At 41.5% G+C, this 20,815-nt stretch overlaps 1 protein-coding gene and 1 long non-coding RNA gene across 16 annotated transcripts in view; one reads left to right on the top strand and one right to left on the bottom strand.

Moving 5' to 3' along the window:
* LOC114642397 (stonustoxin subunit alpha-like) overlaps positions 1-20,815 on the top strand; it is a 157,658-nt gene that overhangs the window by 116,143 nt on the left and 20,700 nt on the right. For 4 of the 15 annotated variants that reach the window (XM_051921869.1, XM_051921870.1, XM_051921871.1 and 1 more), the window contains exons 6-9: positions 812-985; positions 9,696-9,869; positions 14,089-14,265; positions 19,063-19,239. In XM_051921869.1, the coding sequence (XP_051777829.1) occupies positions 812-985; positions 9,696-9,869; positions 14,089-14,265; positions 19,063-19,239 (702 nt within the window). The remainder of the gene's footprint in view (positions 1-811; positions 986-9,695; positions 9,870-14,088; positions 14,266-19,062; positions 19,240-20,815) is intronic. The other 11 variants (XM_051921877.1, XM_051921881.1, XM_051921874.1 and 8 more) reach the window with 8 other exon arrangements.
* LOC127526424 (uncharacterized) lies at positions 328-19,261 on the bottom strand. The gene is made up of 3 exons (XR_007933979.1): positions 19,151-19,261; positions 9,617-9,783; positions 328-736 (listed from the first exon to the last, which is right to left on the bottom strand). It is a non-coding gene; the product is annotated as an uncharacterized LOC127526424 (long non-coding RNA).

The raw sequence follows: 20,815 nt of genomic DNA, 5'->3' as shown, positions 1-20,815 counted from the left end.
ATATCTTCAAGTGCTGTTATGTCTTTCTTGTACTGAGGAGACCAGAATATTCAACAGTTTTTATGATATAACCTCACATTTTAAATTATCTTTTTAATTGCTTCTGTACATTACTTAGTCAATGACAATGTTGTGTCAACATAAACCCCTAAATGCTCTTCAGAGGTCTCCTCCTGTAGCTCAGTGTCTCCCATTTTGTATTTATATTTGGCTGAACTGAATCACTCAGGTGAATAGAAGACGCATTGGGACGACAGCAAGTGACGTGAAAAAGTATCACAAAATAATACAAACAAATAAAATAGGAGACTCCATAACACTTCAGGGACACATACTGTGTATTCCTTTATTCCTGTTCAGAAAATGAACCGATTACTAAAATAAAAAACTTTGACATAGACGGAGACAAACAGACCTGCTGCTGGTCACCACTAGAGCTGCCAGTTCTGAGTGGTAAATGACAGACAAAAATTCCAGTTTGTCATCCTCACCCCGTGGTCAACTGTGACAAGTCCATCTGGTCACTTGAGTGCAGGACACTGTCAGTCTCATGTCTGTGATGTTCTTATCCAGTGTTGATGTCCACATGTCAGTCTGAATGACTTGGTACCAGTCAGTCCAGTGTGAAGGCAGGAGACCCTGTCAGGTATATAGCGCCTTACTTTATAAGAATGGCAGTGGTCTCGTGTTCACAATGCACTTCAGTGAAAAGTCAGAATACAAGTGGCCATTGAACCTTTGTGTTGTTTGTCCTTCTGTCTGTCTGCCTGTCTCTCCTCATGTCCTCACTTCTCTCTCTTCTTCTCCACAGCCTGCCTTCTTGTGGTCTCACCTCCAGATGTTGCTCAGCTCTCTCCTCAGCTCTTTCTGCTCCACAATCACGACTGACTAAACTGAACCTAAGCAGAAACATCATGGAGGATTCAGGAGTGGATCAGCTGTGTGATGGGGTGAGGAGAGAAAACTGCAAATTAGAGAAACTGAAGTAAGTCAACAACAAGTGTGTGTGTGTGTGTGTGTGTGTGTGTGTGTGTGTGTGTGTGTGTGTGTGTGTGGTCACCCTGTGATGGACTGGCGCCCTGTCCAGGTGTTGATCCTACTTTGTACCCAATGGCTTATATGACCAACCTTGTCTGCTATGGGAGATGAACATCTGAGGCAGAATCCATTAGCAGTGGTGTTATTTTTTCGTTTTTTAAAAAAGTAATTCCTAGGTATCCCATATTTACTCAACCCGGTGAGCGTTCAATTATAGTATATACAAGCATATATACAGTCATATGAAAAAGTTTGGGAACGCCTTTTAATTCTTTGGATTTTTGTTTATCATTGGCTGAACTTTCAAAGTAGCAACTTCCTTTTAATATATGACATGCCTTACGGTAACAGTAGTATTTCAGCAGTGACATTAAGTTTATTGGATTAACAGAAAATATGCAATATGCATCATAAGAAAATTAGACAGGTGCATAAATTTGGGCACCCCAACAGAGATATGACACCAATACTTAGTTGAGCCTCCTTTTTCAAATATAACAGCCTCTCGACGCTGTACTCCTATAGCCTTTAATGAGTGTCTGATTCTGGATGGAGGTCTTGTTGACCATTCTTCATACAAAAACTCTCCAGTTCAGTTACATTTGATGGCTGCCAAGCATGGACAGCCTGCTTCAAATCACCCCATAGATTTTCGATGATATTCAAGTCAGGGGACTGTGACGGCCATTCCAGAACATTGTACTTCTCCCTTTGCATGAATGCCTTTGTAGATTTCTTTCTCATCACCCTGCCATACAGATGTTCTTTGTGCAAATTGCGCTGAATTGTAGAACGATGTACAGATACACCATCTGCAGCCAGATGCTCCTGCAGGTCTTTGGAGGTGATCTGTGGGTTGTCTGGCACCATTCTCATAATCCTGCTCATATGCCGCTCCTGTATTTTTCTTGGCCTACCAGACCTGCTGGGTTTAACATTAACTGTGCCTGTGGCCTTCCATTTCCTGATTCCATTCTTTACAATTGAAACTGACAGTTTAAACCTCTGAGATGGCTTTTTGTAGCCTTCCCCTAAACCATGAGACTCAACAATCTTTGTTTTCAGATCTTTTGAGAGTTGCTTTGAGGATCCCATGCTGTCTGTCACTCTTCAGAGGAGAGTCAAAGGGAAGGAAGCACAACTTGTAATTGACCACCTTAAATACCTTTATATTTCAGGATTGCCTATGAAGTTTAAGGCTTAATGAGCTCATCCAACCAAGTAATCAGCATTGAGTAGTGACAGGCATTCAAATCAGCAAAATGACAAGGGGACCCACATTTGTTCATAGATTTGATTTAATTTCATACAACTAAATACTGCTTCACTAAAACTCTTTGTTCGGAAAACATCCCAGTAGTCAGATGGTCCTAGGAAATGAAAGACAGACCACTGTTATCTTTTTTGTTGAAAGGAGAGTCGATTATTATGCAGGCTGAGAGGGGTTCCCAAACTTTTTCATATGACTGTAAGCATGAGTGGCAGGAAAAAGGCTCTGAAAGAAATGGAAAAGACAGCTAAAGCTTCATCCAAATTTAAACAGACATCAGATTCAAGCTCAAGGTATGTCCTGTCAAAGACTGACCTGGAATGGATAGGAGAAAGCACAGATTTCCCAGGACTTGACGTTGCTGCATCATTCCCAGCCTAGAGCTAAAGTGGGAGCGAATGTCAAGTGAATCGGGCCAGGAGAACTCATCGATTCTAGAAGGCTCAGTAAAACTGAAAATGGCCTTACTTTCTGCGTTGTCATCTATCCCTCGTGAACCAATTACATTGACTGCAACTGGGCTTGCTACTTCACCCGCAGAATTTGGGGAAGACCAAAACGATCTGTCCGAGGTGAAGGCAATGATCAACAAAATGACCACCGCTCAAGACATAAAGGAGCTCAAGGATAATATAAAGAAGGATATAAATTATATAAGGAAAGAAATAAAGAACATACACAAGACTAACGAGAAGCTGCTTCAGGATATTAAAGGCCAGGAAACTTGTTTAAATGCATCTAAATTTGAGAATAAACTTAGAGCAGACCCCCATGACCCTGTGTTAGGATATAGCGGGATGGACAATGACTGACTGACTGACTGACTTAGAGCATTTAGTGCTCAGTTGGACGACGTTAAGCAAACGTTCACAACTCGAAATAGCGGAACAACTGGCATCTAACCTGACTAAAAAGGAGCAGCTGAAAATTCCAAATGCAAAGTGCTTGGAGACAAACTCGCTGCACTGGAAGATGGATGCAGAAGGAATAATATCAGAATCGAAGGTCTACCTGAGAATCATGAAAGTCAAAACCCAGTGAAATTCATAGCTGAACTATTCTCTAAAATAATTGGAGAGGACTTCAAATCAGACACCAAGATACCAGCAGCTTACCTCATACAGGGATCAAATACCTCAAAGCCTAGGACTTTCATCGTGTGCTTTGACAAATGACACTTTAAACTACATACACTGTTACTTCTCAGACAGAAACAAGATTAGATTTGAAAATAACCACATTCGTATTTCCCCTGATTTCTCACCCTCAACAGCTGCTAAACGTGCCTCATTTTACAGCATTAAACAGAAAGCCGAGATCAGATAGAGCCTCTTGTATCCTGCCAAACTGAACGTAGACATTCAAAGCAAGTTCTAAGAGCTAAGAAAACTGATCTCGTCACTTTTTGAAAGACGATCGGGAGTCACATCGTGTCCTGGCATGGCAAAGAAGATCTTACCAGCTGTAGGACCCATTCACAATGAAACTCATTCCATAATTATACATTCTATTTCATTATCTGCCATCTTTTATGTTTTAATTACAATTATATGAGTGTGTGTATGTATGTATGTGGAATTTTTCTCCTTCATAGTGGACTGTTTAACATCATGCCCTTAGCTTATTGTATTAGGGCTTACTATCAAACGTTATCTGCTTATCCAGGTCTGCTGTTTAACATCATTCCCTGGGTTTACTCTCTCAGACTGTTTAAGATTACATTTTATGTTTATAGTATTTGGACTGTCAATAGATATCTTTATTCTATTCCTCATGAGCCACTGCTGGGGGGCTTGTTTTATTTTGGATGTGCTCTGTCTCTAGGTATGTCAGGGGACTGGGACTTTGGGAAGTGTGGTTTAGCTTCACTTGGGGAGGTAAAATGGGGGGGACACGGGGCCTAAAGGAAGAGAGCAAGCTGTTTGTTATCTATCCTTTTAATTCTTATAATTATAAGAGCCAACAAAACAATAGGCTTCCTGTTAATAACTCTTGGAAAAACTGGAAATTAAGGTCAAAGCTGTCTTATGTAATAATGTACTGCAGTCTTAAACTAAGACTACAGAATCTCAACAAAAGAATTTCAAAAGATTTCAGGTCTCAGAATTAATTTGAATAAAAGTGTGCTCTTTCCAGTGAACTCTCCAGCACACAATATTAGATTGGACACCTTCACTTTTATCATCGCAGATCAGTTTAAATACTGAGGGGTAAACATCACAAGTAAACATAAAGCTCTTTATCAACAAAATTTCACTGTCTGCTTGGAAAAACTTAAGCAAGACTTACATTGACAGTCCACCCTTCATCTGACTTTATCTGGTAGAATTAACATTGTTAAGATTAATATCTTCCTAAACTTGTTTTTCTATTTCAAAGCATTCCAATATACATCAATAAATAATTTAGATTCAATCATAACCTCATTTATTTGGAATTCAAAACATCCACATATGTAAAGGGCGACACTACAAAGACCTAAGGCAGAAGGTGGCATGGCTCTACCTAACTTTCAATTTTATTACTGAGCAGCAAACATACAAACTATAAAAATGTGGACATGGACACAAATAGATGAACACACACAGGCTTGGTCTGCAATAGAAATAAAATCCTGCAGCACTTCTTTATATTCCCTGCTTTGTACCCCAATAAGTACAAGTTATCGCCAATATACTAACAACCCAATTGTGCTTCACTCACTCAGAATATGGAACCAATGTAGGAAGCATTTTAAGATGGAGAAGACTTTATCTGTTGCACATCTGCACGAAGACCACCTTTTTCCACCCTCTCAAACGTACGCAGTTTTTAATGGCTGGAAAACATTCAGGAGAAAATCATTTAGAGATCTGCACATAGACAACGTCTTCACATCCTATGAACAATTACATATCTTTCACTACCTTCAAATTAGAAACTTTGTTAAACAGAACCTGCCCAATTTTCCTCTCCTCCCACTTACTTCTAATCTGGAAAACATATTGATCAGTTTTGAGGACGCAGACAGCATTTCTTTAATATATAAACATATTTTATAGTCCTTCCCTTTCAAAGATCCAAGACGACAATAGGAAAAGGATCTCTCACTCAACATCTCAGAAAATGGAGAGGAAAGTAGCAATGCAGAGACTTCACTTGAGCTCCATATGCGCAAAGCATAGAATTATTCAACTTAAAATTATATATCTATTGCATCTGTCTTGTTTAAAATTGTCTGAAAAGATCTAACCTGCGAACATTGCAATCGAGCTCCAGCCTCACTGGGTCACATCCTTTGGACCTGCACCAAATTAGCATCATTCTGGACCAAAACCTTTAAATGCCTATCAGACAGCCTTGGTGTCACAATCCCTCCTAACACACTAAGAGCTGTGTTTGGTGGGCTCACAGAGGGGCTTAAAGTGGAGAAGGACACACAAACTGTAATCACCTTTACTTCACTATTGTCAAGTAGACTTATCTCGCTCAACTGGGAGAATCCTAACTCTCCTCTTTTCAGTCATTGTTTAACTGATGTTTTATATTATTAGAAACTGGAACAAATCTAATTCTCACTTAGAAGATCTGTGCAGAGCTCTTTTAAAACCTGGCAGGATCTGATCAATAACATTCTAGAATACGCATTTTATTTCAGGAAGCAGATTCTCTTCCCCTTTTAATTCTATTTATTTACTTATTTATCTTTTCTACTATTAAAGTTTCACTCTGTTGGCGTAGCTCTCTTTCTCATGGGTGAGGGCTGACTTGACTTGAACGTAGTTCTGTAAAATTTGACTTGCTTGTATGGAATGTTGTTTGATTTCAATAAATTCAATAAAATGATAAAAAAATAAAATCCTCAGCCGCCTTTCCCTGATAAGTGGGTTGAGAGAACAGACAGACAGACAGACAGATGGACAGATCTCTGATCTCACACTCATATGATTTGTGTTGTGTATGTCAGACTTATTACACATACATTTATGTTAACACACTTATAGATTTTTCTTCTTTTTTTCTTTTTATTAGGTCTGTGTTTCTATTTGAGGTGTTGGTGCTCATGTTATATTCATACTTTATGAATAGAAATCTATTTAATTTCATGTGAAGTACACAGGCCTGCTAATTTGTTTGCACTGCTTGTATTGTGACATTTAGCGGCACTTTGAGAATTGTTTCTCATTACATGCGTATTTGCACTTCAATTTTCATCATCCTTGTAATAACATTTAGTTGATAGTTTGGAAATGTAATTATAAATGTAACAAATGTTTAAAAACTATTTATGATTCCTGTAAAATTAATTAATAGCATTAAGTTTGGTGTAAAACACATTATGACTTGTTTGGGACTTGACATTTAAGACTCGTAACTTGCCCTTCTTGACTTGAGACTTACTTGTTATTTGACAAACAGTGACTTGTCCCATAATCCATAAAGAGTCGTTCAGACGTCCTGCTGGATCCACACCTTCAGAGAATTCCAACTGGCACAGAGCTAAAGGGTGAGGGTATCACATTGGCGAGTCTAATAAAGTGTCCCCTGAGGATTTGCTCTCACATCTTTGAGGACTTTGCACTGATGTTACACACCTGCTGAGCACATCTGCTCTCCTTTGTCCAATTCACAGCGGCCATGTCCCTTTGTATTTGCACTAACACTCACTCCTGCACTCCCACAGGCCTCTCACCCGCTGTACATACAGGGGTCCCTGTTACAATAACGCTTTATCTATGATGTAGTCATCAGACGTGTAATATTTAAATAGGTGTGGTGTGTTAATGTTGGATATTATAGCTAAGAAGAAGCTTTTTAAGAGAATAAAATACGTAAATAAGAATGTGGAAGTGATAAGGAAAGGCTGACATGGTGTGTGATGGGCGCTCATTGCTGCCCTGAGACTCAGCTCAGAATAAGAAGGAGTGGAAAATGAATGTTTATTTCAATATTCATTTGAGTTAAACAAACATCAGAAACTTCACTCAAACTAATAAACAAATTACTGACTGGTCAGCAGAGACACACAGCATGATGGGAGGTCATTAAGATTGGACTGTCCAGTGCTTCTTATTTTCCTGCTCCATTTTACAATTTGTTTATTCTGTTTTTGTTTTTGATATTAAGATTTCCAAACCAGGCTAGCAGTTTATAAATACAAACAGACTCAATACAAGATTTATAAAAGAGTATCATCATTGAAGGACTCACATTACAAAGACTCACTTAAACAGCTGAGCTGCTGCTATCCCTTTGTGCCGATGGCTTCTGTGCTTCCCTTAAAAGTCAGCTGTGAGTCTTTGGTTGTCCACAGATATTTATAACTGTCAATGATATCCACTGCCTGCTTTTTGATGATTGTTTCTTTTTGCTGCTACTTCTAAGTTTGATTATTAGTTCCTTAGTTGTTGTAACATTGATATCTAGAAAAGACTCATCCCACCAGTTCACAAAGTCATCTCCCACTGGACCAGGACTGGTTTCATTCACACTCAGTAGGCTAACAATCACTGAGTCACCAGCACATATTAAGATGAACCTGTCCTCAAAGTTACTGAGACCACCATTAGTGTAGAGGAGTACAAAAGAGGAGAAAGAACAGACATGAGTGGACCTGTGGATGAGGACAACATGTCAGACAGACAGCCATTGACTTTCACTCTTCAAGTCATGTCTCTTAAAAAGTCAATCAGCTATCCTACCAAACTGAAGTCGAAATTAAATTTTTTAATAGGTTTCTGTGCAAGAAGGTGAGGCTGAATGGTGTTAAAAGCTGAAGAGAAGTCAACAAACAGGAGCCTCACATGAGTCTTGGTGCTCTACAAGGGGTCATACAAGAGATGAAGCAAAGTGACATAAGAACAGAAGACACTTGACAAGCGAGAGGAGACCATTCAGTCCATCAAGACTGTTTGTTTAGCTAAGCACATGCAGATTCCTCTTAAAGGAAGCAGAAACCTTGATGACAACTTCATGTCTTAGTAGTTTGTTCAGAGTCCCACAACTCTTTTTGCTTTCTTGCTTCAATTTTAAATGCACTTTCTGTTAATTGCCACTAATGTCCTTGAGTTTGTGACTTACAATTAACTTGACAGAATTTTGCAGGATCTCCTTTATCAATGCCTTTGAGGATTTTAAATACCAAGATGAGGTCCCCACACAGTCTCCTCTGCTCAGACTAAGCAGATTTATTTCTCTGAGTCTGTCACAGTAGGACATGTCCAACCACAATAACAACATTTATTAATATACAGTAGCAAATTTTCATACAAATAATTGAGCTCAAAGTTCTTTGCATGATAAAGAAAGAGATAAAAGACAAAAGAATTAAAATTCTGATGGCCAGGGAGGACAGAAAAATAAAAAAAGCAACTCCAGACAGCTGGAAAAAAAATAAAATCTGCAGGGCGTCCGAGGCCACGGGACCACCCAGCCCCTTCTAGGCATTCTACCTAACATCAGTGACCTCAGTCAGTCCTCGTGGTATTCAGGGTTCACATGGAAGAACTTGATGATGATGTCCCATAATGCACTTGGTTGCTCTGCTCTTCATATCTTCAAGTGCTGTTATGTCTTTCTTGTATTGAGGAGACCAGAACTGCACTCAGTACTCCAGATGTGCTCTCACTGGTGTATCATAAAGAAACAGTATTATGTCACTTAATTTAAATTCAATAGTTTCTATGATTTAACCTCACATTTTTTAATTATCTTTTTAATTGCTTCTGTACATTACTTAGACAATGAAAATGTGTTAACATAAACCCCTAAATGCTTTTCAGAGGTTTCCTCCTGCAGCTCAGAGTCTCCCATTTTGTTTTCATATTTGGCTGAATTGAATCACTCAGGTGAATAGAAGACACATCGGGACAACAGCAAGAAAAGTGAAAAATAATACAAACAAATAAAAGAGGAGACTCCATAACACTTCAGTGACACAAATATCCCATAATTAAAAGGGAATTGCAACAAACAAATAAACTTTGACAAAGATGGACACAAACAGATCTGCTGCTGGTCACCACTAGAGCTGCCAGTGCTGAGTAGTAAATGACAGACCAGAATTCCAGTTTGTCATCATCACCCCGTGGTCACCTGTGACAAGTCCATCTGGTCACCTGAGTGCAGGACGCCATCAGTCTCATGTCTGTGATGTTCTTATCCAGAGTTGATGTCCACATGTCAGTCTGAATGACTTGGCACCAGTCAGTCCAGCGTGAAGGCAGGAGACCCTGTCAGGTATATAGCGCCTTACTTTATAAGAATGGCAGTGGTCTCGTGTTCACACTGCACTTCAGTGAAAAGTCAGAATACAAGTGGCTATTGGACCTTTGTGTTGTTTGTCCTTCTGTCTGTCTGTCTGTCTGTTTCTCCTCATGTCCTCACTTCTCTCTCTTCTTCTCCACAGCCTGTCTCATTGTCGTTTCACCTCCAGATGTTGCTCAGCTCTCTCCTCAGCACTTTCTGCTCCACACTCACGACTGACTGAACTGGACCTGAGCGGCAACAACATGGAGGATTCAGGAGTGGATCAGCTGTGTGAGGGGCTGAGGAGTGAAAACTGCAAATTAGAGAAACTGAAGTAAGTGAACAACAAGTGTGTGTGTGTGAGTGTGTGTGTGTGTGTCTGTGTGTGTGTGAGTGTATGTGTGTGTGTGTGTGTGTGCGTGTATATCTCATGAATTTTATTTCTTGTCACATTATGACTCTGACTTTTCCACTCCCACAACACAAACGCTGTGTTTAATCAGGACAGACTGCAGTGTCCCTTATGGACAGACAGAGTGACGTGAGGTGACACAACTGCAGATTTCCTTTAATAATTCAATTCATAAAGACAGCATTGTGACCCTGAGCCCATCCACCATACTGGTCACTCTCCTCATCCTCTCTGCCCAGACTGTTGTTTTATTTCTTGTCCCATAAGTCCACGCTGTCCATTCTTTATTATAATCTCATACTTGTTCCTGTCCTCCATTGTCACTTTCTCCCTTACACTCCTCTGATGTCCTCACAAAAGTTTGTTAAAATCACTAAAATAGAATAAGGAGGAGAAACACAGTCAGTGTGAGGAGAAGAGACGACTAAAGTGACAGAAGACAAAGAGGAGTGGACAGCTAGAGCTGGACTGGAGTGACAGATAGGAACAAAGAGAATAGAATAGCAACGATAAGGAGAGACAAGAGAAGGAGATGAACAGAATGATTAAAAGGACGAATAAATGGGGAGGACAAGGCAGAGGAACAGGAGGAAAGGTGGACAGCAGCAGTAGAAATGACCAGCCAGCCATACACAGAAAGAGAAGGTCACAGGGAGGAGAGGAATAGGACTGAAGGCAGTGTGGACAGTAAGGTGGGAGACACAGGAAGTGACCGCCATTATAGCCAAGTGGACTGAACAGGCCGACATCATTCTACAAGACATGACCCCCAGGTCTACACAGGACATCGACATATATCTGTCAGTGGGCTTAGTGACCGACAGGTGGACACACACATCATGTGCAGTAGACGTCCAGAGACACTGAGAGGATTCTGGGAAGGTGACCTCAGTAGGTGTGTCAGAGAGATACTCCAGTGTGAGGAGTGGCGCCCTCTTGTGTTTGTAACTCACACTTGTGTCTCTTGTGGGACATTAAAACAAGAATCTCACCACATGATCAGTGTAGGCTGTCACATGACTTTCTCAATAATCCAGTATATAGCGCCTTTTTGATATTTTTACACACACCTGGTCTTCACTGATGTCATCAGAGGTCCAAACCCTCTGCCTCACAAATCCTTCTTTTGTCATTTCACTCAGTCAGGGTCTTCCTCAATGCCAGCAGACAATCAAATGGCTGCCTGGAGATGTGAATAATTTGACGTCACTAAGGACACCTGTCACACTAGTCCTGTGCTCGACTGGTCACTCTGGTCACTGCGTGATTCTCTTTACTACTAAATACAAAGCTGTGTGGTGACACATGTTAGGGCTCAGTGGTTCTGTGCAGGTTTTTAAATTAAAATGGTGGACTCAGAGGGGCGTAGGTGGATGTGGTCGTGTGGGGGAGCAGAGCAGCCCTGGAGTGTTGATGGTGAATTGGCGGAGCGCACTTTAGACCTGCAGACACGTGTGGTTCAGCCAGTGTCCTCATTAGTTATACATACAATAATACCAGTGCAGTGAGAGCTGTGCCAATAATACTACTATCAAAGTGACAGGTGGCACATGATATTAAACATAATATTAATGTGACAAATACTAAACTGACATATCATTAAAGTAAAATAAAATAAAGTGACATGACTTATGCTGATAGGATAACATGTTTGAAGTGACCCAAAACAACAAAAAAAAAAACAAAATAAAACTTCTAGAGTAGTGAGCCAATAGTGAGATATCAGATGTGGTGCCCAGCTAATACAGTCAATACAGCTTAGGAGGAGAGAAGGAGCGTCAGGCCCAGAACTCAACCACCACCCCCTGTTATGAAGAGTTAAAGAGTCTAATGGCTCTGAGGACTAAAGATCTCTGGTATCTGTCCATATTGCAGGTCTGTGATAGCAGCCTACCACTAAACAAACTCCTCTGATTAATTATGGTGGTGTTTAGTGGGTGATGTTCACTGTCTATAGCAGATAGCAGCTTGCACAGTGTCCTTCTCTCTGCCACCATCACCAGAGAGTCCATTTCCATGCCAGCCAGAGATCCTGCTCACCTGATCAGCTTGTCAATACACTCACCATCTCTCTTCTTCAAGCTACCCCACTTGCTCACTTTATATAAAGTGATAGATAATTACAACAGTGAACAGATATAATGGACATAATTAAGGACAATACACATAATCCAAACAGACAATATTGCTCTGCTGATATGGTGACTGGAGGACAGACCTGCACAAGTTGCTTTGTAATGTCAGGTCACCAACTGGGTGTCCCCCTTTAATGAAGTCAAATGAAACAAAACAAAAGTGGACGCGATGGCCCAACAAAACACACCTTTACAGCCCAATAGACAAATTAACTTTGCAGTTGTGTGAACACGATGGCGCTTGCTTCATGTTGAGTTTCTGGGTCCAACAGCAGACTCCATCCTCTGGGGGTCTGCAGGTTTTCAAGAGTCCCACCCAGAAGGACACGGGCAGCTCTGGGCACTGTGGCTCAGTCAGTTCCCCTTATTTGGTTTCTTCTCAGAGGTGCAGGTGGTTAAGGAGAGACAGTCAGTGTGAGCGCCCCATCTCGTCTCAGAGTGGTATCACTTACCTCACAGAGACAGGAAGGTCATCTCCAGGTGGGCACACATGTGTGACAATACATAGAACTGGCCGCTCATTTGTTTGCACTGCTTGTATTGTTGTATTCAGCAGCACTTTGAGAATTGATTCTCATTACATGTTTATTTGCACTTCATTTTTGTTCATCTTTGTATTAACATGGAGTTGATAGTTTGGAAATGTAACAATAAATGTAATAAATGATTCCTGTAAATTTAAGAAATAGCAAATGTAAATTTGGTGTAAAAAACATTATGACTTCTTTGGGGCTTAAAGTTTAAGACTTGACTAAAAACCTGCCTAACAACATTTATTTATATAACATATTTTCATACAAATAATGGAGCTCAAAGTGCTTTACATGATGAAGAAAGAGAAAAATTGAAAATAAATAAGAATTAAAATTAGGGAACACTAATTAACATTAATAAAAGTAAGGTCCGATGGCCAGAGACGACAAAAAAAACAAAAGAAACTCCAGAAGGCTGGAGAAAAAATAAAATCTGCAGAGGGTCCGAGGCCACGAGACCACCCAGCCCCCTCTAGGCATTCTACCTAACATCAATGACCTCAGTCAGTCCTCGTGGTATTCAGGGGTCACATGGAAGAACTTGATGATGACGGTCCCATAATGCACTTGGTTGCTCTGCTCTTCATATCTTCAAGTGCTGTTATGTCTTTCTTGTACTGAGGAGACCAGAACTGCACTCAGTACTCCAGATGTGCTCTCACTGGTGTATTATAAAGTAAGAGTATAATGTCCCTTGATTTAAATTCAATAGTTTTTATGATATAATCTCACATTTTTTATTATCTTTTTAATTACTTCTGAACATTACATAGACAATGAAAATGTTGTGTCAACATAAACCCCTAAATGCTCTTCAGAGGTCTCCTCCTGTAGCTCAGTGTCTCCTATTTTGTATTTATATTTGGCTGAACTGAATCACTCAGGTGAATAGAAGACGCATCGGGACGACAGCAAGTGAAGTGAAAAAGTATCACAAAATAATACAAACAAATAAAAGAGGAGACTCCATAACACTTCAGGGACACAGATATTCCTTTATTCCTGTTCAATAAATGAACCAATAATTAAAAGGGAATCGCAACAAATAAATAAAATTTGACAAAGATGGACACAAACAGACCTGATGCTGGTCACCACTAGAGCTGCCAGTCCTGACTGGTAAATGACAGACAAGATTTCCAGTTTGTCATCCTCACCCCGTGGTCACCTGTGACAAGTCCATCTGGTCACCTGAGTGCAGGACGCCGTCAGTCTCATGTCTTTGATGTTCTTATCCAGTGTTGATGTCCACATGTCAGTCTGAATGACTTGGCACCAGTCAGTCCAGCATGAAGGCAGGAGACCCTGTCAGGTATATAGCGCCTTACTTTATAGGAATGGCAGTGGTCTCGTGTTCACACTGCACTTCAGTGAAAAGTCAGAATACAAGTGGCCATTGAACCTTTGTGTTGTTTGTCCTTCTCTCTGTCTGTTTCTCCTCATGTCCTCACTTCTCTCTCTTCTTCTCCACAGCCTGCTTAATTGTGATCTCACCTCCAGATGTTGCTCAGCTCTCTCCTCAGCTCTTTCTGCTCCACACTCACGACTGACTGAACTGAACTTGAGCATCAACAACTACATGGAGGATTCAGGAGTGGATCAGCTGCGTGAGGGGCTAAGGAGTGAAAACTGCAAATTAGAGAAACTGAAGTAAGTGAACAAGTGTGTCTGTGTGTGTCTGTGTGTGTGTGTGTGTGTGTGTGTGTGAGTGTGTGTGTGTGTGTGTGTGTGTGTGTGTGTGTGTGTGTGTGTGTGTGTTTGTCTCATTAATTTTATTTCTTGTCACATTATGACTCTGACTTTTCCACTCCCACAACACAAACACTGTGTTTAATCAGGACAGACTGCAGTGTCCCTTATGGACAGACAGATTGACGTGAGGTGACACAACTGCTGATTTCCTTTAATAATTCAATTCATAAAGACAGCATTGTGACCCTGAGCCCCTCCACCACACTGGTCACTCTCCTCATCCTCTCTGTCCAGACTGTTGTTTTATTTCTTGTCCCATAAGCCCATGCTGTCAATTCTTTATTTTAATCTCGTACTTGTTCCTGTCCTCCATTGTCACTTTCCCCCTTACACTCCTCTGATGTCCTCAGTAAAGTTTGTTAAAAATCACTAAAACAGAATAAAGAGGAGAAACACAGTCAGTGTCAGGAGAAGAGACGACTAAAGTGACAGAAGACAAAGAGGAGTGGACGGCTATAGCTGGACTGGAGTGACAGATAAGGACAAAGAAAATAGAATAAGAAAGATAAAGAGAGACAAGAGAAGGAGATGAACAGAATGAAGAAAAGGACGAATAAAAGAGGAGGACAAGGCAGAGGATAAGGAGAAGGAGAGAGAGGAGGACAGACAGAGGAACAGGAGGAAAGGTGGACAGCAGCAGTAGAAATGACCAGCCAGCCATACACAGAAAGAGAAGGTCACAGGGAGGAGAGGAATAGGACTGAAGGCAGTGTGGACAGTAAGGGGGGAGACACAGGAAGTATCCGCCATTATAGCCAAGTGGACTGAACAGGCCGACATCATTCTACAAGACATGACCCCCAGGTCTACACAGGACATCGACATATATCTGTCAGTGGGCTTAGTGACCGACAGGTGGACACACACATCATGTGCAGTAGACATCAGAGACACTGAGAGGATTCTGGGAAGGTGACCTTGGTGGGCTTGTCAGTGAGATACTCCAGTGTGAGGAGTGGTGCCCTCTTGTGTTTGTAACTCACACTTGTGTCACTTGTGGGACATTAAAACAAGAATCTCACCACATGATAAGTGTAGGCTGTCACATGACTTTCTCAATAATCCAGTATATAGCGCCTTTTTGATATTTTTATACACACCTGGTCTTCACTGATGTCATCACAGGTCCAAACCCTCTGCCTCACAAATCCTTCTTTTGTCATTTCACTCAGTCAGGGTCTTCCTCAATGCCAGCAGACAATCAAACAGTCGACTGGAGAATTTCATAATTTGACGTCACTAAGGACACCTGTCACACTAGTCCTGTGCCCCACTGGTCACTCTGGTCACTGCGTGATTCTCTTTACTACTAAATACAAAGCTGTGTAGTGACACATGTCAGGGGTCAGTGGTTGTGTGCAGGTTTTAAAATTAAAATGGTGGACTCAGAGGGGTGTAGGTGGATGTGGTCGTGTGGGGGAGCAGAGCAGCCCTGGAGTGTTGGTGGTGAATTGGCGGAGCGCACTTTACACCTGCAGACACGTTTGGTTCAGCCAGTGTCCTCATTAGTGTTTTGGGGTGTGGAATTAGACACCTGCACCCCATTGAGTTTAAAATGAGCTGAGCAGGATAGTCAAGAACAAAACTGAATAGAGAAGAAAAATGAAAAGATGGAGATGGAGGTTAAATGAGAAATAAAGTAAAAGCAGAATTGTGGCTGAGCTGATACAGAGGAGTGGAGGTCAAGAAGTGGCTGTGAGAGGAGTGAGGACATGGCACTCAAGGGGTAAGGTCAAAACATACTTTTGTGCCCAAGGAGCAAGAGTGACCAACTGCACCGAGTTGGCTTCTGCTGAAGGCTGAGGGATGGCGTTAGAAGAAAGGAGAAGGTCTCACGAGGGACCCTGCTGAAGGCCATGGGATTGTGGTGGGAACAGAAGCTGAGTTTGGGGTCCTCACCTGTGACCAGTTAAGGTGGCTGGGGCAGAAGCTGATGTGAAGGTTGACTGCCCTTGCCGGTGGTCTCTTGGCTTCCTGAGGAGAACTTAAATGGTAAGCAGAGGAGATGTCAGTTTTAGGTGGCACAGAAACTCTTGTTGTTTTTACATACAATAACGCCAGTTCAGTGAGAATTGTGCCAATAATACTACTATCAAAGTGACAGGTGGCACATGATATTAAACATAATATTAATGTGACAAATTCTAAAGTGACATATCATTAAAGTAAAATAAAATAAAGTGACATGACTTATGCTGATAGGATAACATGTTTGAAGTGACCCATAACAATAAAAACAAAATAAAACTTCTAGAGCAGTGAGCCAATAGTGAGATATCAGATGTGGTGCCCAGCTAATACAGTCAATACAGCTTAGGAGGAGAGAAGGAGCGTCAGGCCCAGAACTCAACCACCACCCCCTGTTATGAAGAGTTAAAGAGTCTAATGGCTCTGAGGACTAAAGATCTCTGGTATCTGTCCATATTGCAGTTCTGTGATAGCAGCCTACCACTAAACAAACTCCTCTGATTAATTATGGTGGTGTATAGTGGGTGATGTTCATTGTCCATAACAGATAGCAGCTTGCACAGTGTCCTTCTCTCTGCCACCATCACCAGAGAGTCCATTTCCATGCCAGCCAGAGATCCTGCTCACCTGGTCAGCTTGTCAATACACTCACCATCTCTCTTCTTCAAGCTACCCCACTTGCTCACTTTATATAAAGTGATAGATAATTACAATGGTGAACAGATATAATGGACATAATTAAGGACAATACACATAATCCAAACAGACAATATTGCTCTGCTGATATGGTGACTGGAGGACAGACCTGCACAAGTTGCTTTGTAATGTCAGGTCACCAACTGGGTGTCCCCCTTTAATGAAGTCAAATTAAACAAAACAAAAGTGGACGCGATGGCCCAACAAAACACACCTTTACAGCCCAATAGACAAATTGACTTTGCAGTTGTGTGAACACGATGGCGCTTGCTTCATGTTGAGTTTCCAGGTCCAACAGCAGACTCCATCCTCTGGGGATCTGCAGCTTTTCAAGAGTCCCACCCAGAAGGACAGGGGCAGCTCTGGGCACTGTGGCTGAGTCAGTTCCCCTCATTTGGTTTCATCTCAGAGCTGCAGGTGGATAAGGAGAGACAGTCAGTGTGAGCGCCCCCTCTCGTCTCAGAGTGGTATCACTTACCTCACAGAGACAGGAAGGTCATCTCCAGGTGGGCACACATGTGTGACAATACATAGAACTGGCCGCTCATTTGTTTGCACTGCTTGTATTGTTGTATTCAGCAGCACTTTGAGAATTGATTCTCATTACATGTTTATTTGCACTTCATTTTTGTTCATCTTTGTATTAACATGGAGTTGATAGTTTGGAAATGTAACAATAAATGTAAGAAATGATTCCTGTAAATTTAAGAAACAGTAAATGTAAATTTGGTGTAAAACTCATTATGATTTCTTTGGGACTTGAAATTTAAGACTTGACTCAAAACCTGCCTAACAGCATTTATATCTAGATCATATTTTCATACAAATAATGGAGCTCAAAGTGCTTTACATGATGAAGAAAGAGAAAAATTGAAAATAAATAAGAATTAAAATTAGGGAACACTAATTAACATTAATAAAAGTAAGGTCCGTTGGCCAGAGATGACAGAAAAAACAAAAGAAACTCCAGAAGGCTGGAGAAAAAATCAAATCTGCAGAGGGTCCAATGCCACGAGACCACCCAGCCCCTTCTAGACATTCTACCTAACATCAGTGACCTCAGTCAGTCCTCGTGGTATTCAGGGTTCACGTTGAAGAACTTGATAATGACGTCCCATAATGCACTTGGTTGCTCTGCTCTTCATATCTTCAAGTGCTGTTATGTCTTTCTTGTACTGAGGAGACCAGAACTGCACTCAGTACTCCAGATGTGCTCTCACTGGTGTATTATAAAGTAAGAGTATAATGTCACTTGATTTAAATTCAATAGTTTTTATGATATAACCTCACATTTTAAATGATCTTTTTAATTGCTTCTGTACATTACTTAGTCAATGACAATGTTGTGTCAACATAAACCCCTAAATGCTCTTCAGAGGTCTCCTCCTGTAGCTCAGTGTCTCCCATTTTGTATTTATATTTGGCTGAACTGAATCACTCAGGTGAATAGAAGACGCATCGGGACGACAGCAAGTGAAGTGAAAAAGTATCACAAAATAATACAAACAAATAAAAGAGGAGACTCCATAACACTTCAGGGACACAGATATTCCTTAATTCCTGTTCAATAAATGAACCAATAATTAAAAGGGAATCGCAACAAATAAATAAAATTTGACAAAGATGGACACAAACAGACCTGATGCTGGTCACCACTAGAGCAGCCAGTCCTGAGTAATAAATGACAGACAAGAATTCCAGTTTGTCATCCTCACCCCGTGGTCACCTGTGACAAGTCAATCTGGTCACATGACTGCAGGACGTCGTCAGTCTCATGACTTTGATGTTCTTATCCAGTGTTGATGTCCACATGTCAGTCTGAATGACTTGACACCAGTCAGTCCAGCGTGAAGGCAGAAGACCCTGTCATGTATATAGCGCCTTACTTTATAAGAATGGCAGTGGTCTCGTGATCACACTGCACTTCAGTGAAAAGTCAGAATACAAGTGGCCATTGAACCTTTGTGTTGTTTGTCCTTCTGTCTGTCTGTCTATCCTCATGTCCTCACTTCTCTCTCTTCTTCTCCACAGCCTGTCTGAATGTGGTCTCACCTCCAGATGTTGCTCAGCTCTCTCCTCAGCTCTTTCTGCTCCACACACACGACTGACTGAACTGGACCTGAGCTACAACAACAACATGGAGGATACAGGAGTGGATCAGCTGTGTGAGGGACTGAGGAGTGAAAACTGCAAATTAGAGAAACTGGAGTAAGTGAACAACAAGTGTGTGTGTGTGTGTGTGTGTGTGTGTGTGTGTGTGTGTGTGTGTGTGTGTCTGTGAGTGTCTCATGAATTTTATTTCTTGTCACATTATGGCTCTGACTTTTCCACTCCCACAACACAAACGCTCTGTTTAATCAGGACAGACTGCAGTGTCCCTTATGGACAGACAGATGGACGTGAGGTGACACAACTGCAGATTTCCTTTAATAATTCAATTCATAAAGACAGCATTGTGACCCTGAGCCCCTCCACCACATTGGTCACTCTCCTCATCCTCTCTGTCCAGACTGTTGTTTTATTTCTTGTCTAACAAGCCTACGCTGTCCATTCTTTATTTTAATCTCGTACTTGTTCCTGTCCTCCATTGTCACTTTCCCCGTTACACTCCTCTGATGTCCTCACTAAAGTTTGTTAAAATCACTAAAATAGAATAAGGAGGAGAAACACAGTCAGTGTGAGGAGAAGAGACGACTAAAGTGACAGAAGACAAAGAGGAGTGGACAGCTAGAACTGAACTGGAGTGACAGATAAGGACAAGGAGAATAGAATAGCAAAGATAAGGAGAGACAAGAGAAGGAGATGAACAGAATGAAGAAAATGATGAATAAAAGAGAAGGACAAGGCAGAGGATAAGGAGAGAAAGGAGGACAGACAGAGGAACAGGAGGAAAGGTGGACAGCAGCAGTAGAAATGACCAGCCAGCCATACACAGAAAGAGAAGGTCACAGGGAGGAGAGGATTAGGACTGAAGGCAGTGTGGACAGTAAGTTGGGAGACACAGGAAGTGACCGCCATTATAGCCAAGTGGACTGAACAGGCTGACATCATTCTACAAGACATGACCCCCAGGTCTACACAGGACATCGACATATATCTGTCAGTGGGCTTAGTGACCGACAGGTGGACACACACATCATGTGCAGTAGACGTCCAGAGACACTGAGAGGATTCTGGGAAGGTGACCTCAGTGGGTGTGTCAGTGAGATACTCCAGTGTGAAGAGTGGCACCCTCTTGTGTTTGTAACTCACACTTGTGTCTCTTGTGAGACATTAAAACAAGAGTCTCACCACATGATCAGTGTAGGCTGTCACATGACTTTCTCAATAATCCAGTATATAGCGCCTTTCTGATATTTTTATACACACATGGTCTTCACTGATGTCATCACAGGTCCAAACCCTCTGCCTCACAAATCCTTCTTTTGTCATTTCACTCAGTCAGGGTCTTCCTCAATGCCAGGTGACAATCAAATGGCCGACTGGAGATGAGAATAATTTGACGTCACTAAGGACACCTGTCACACTAGTCCTGTGCTCCACTGGTCACTCTGGTCACTGCGTGATTCTCTTTACTACTAAATACAAAGCTGTGTAGTGACACATGTCAGGGGTCAGTGGTTGTGTGCAGGTTTTAAAATTAAAATGGTGGACTCAGAGGGGTGTAGGTGGATGTGGTCGTGTGGGGGAGCAGAGCAGCCCTGGAGTGTTGGTGGTGAATTGGCAGAGCGCACTTTACACCTGCAGACACGTGTGGTTCATCCAGTGTCCTCATTAGTGTTCT

This window comes from Erpetoichthys calabaricus (assembly GCF_900747795.2).
Source record: "Erpetoichthys calabaricus chromosome 1 unlocalized genomic scaffold, fErpCal1.3 SUPER_1_unloc_3, whole genome shotgun sequence".
Lineage (NCBI taxonomy): Eukaryota > Metazoa > Chordata > Cladistia > Polypteriformes > Polypteridae > Erpetoichthys > Erpetoichthys calabaricus.
Note: the sequence above shows the minus strand (reverse complement) of the source record. Positions and strands in the feature narration are given on the sequence as shown.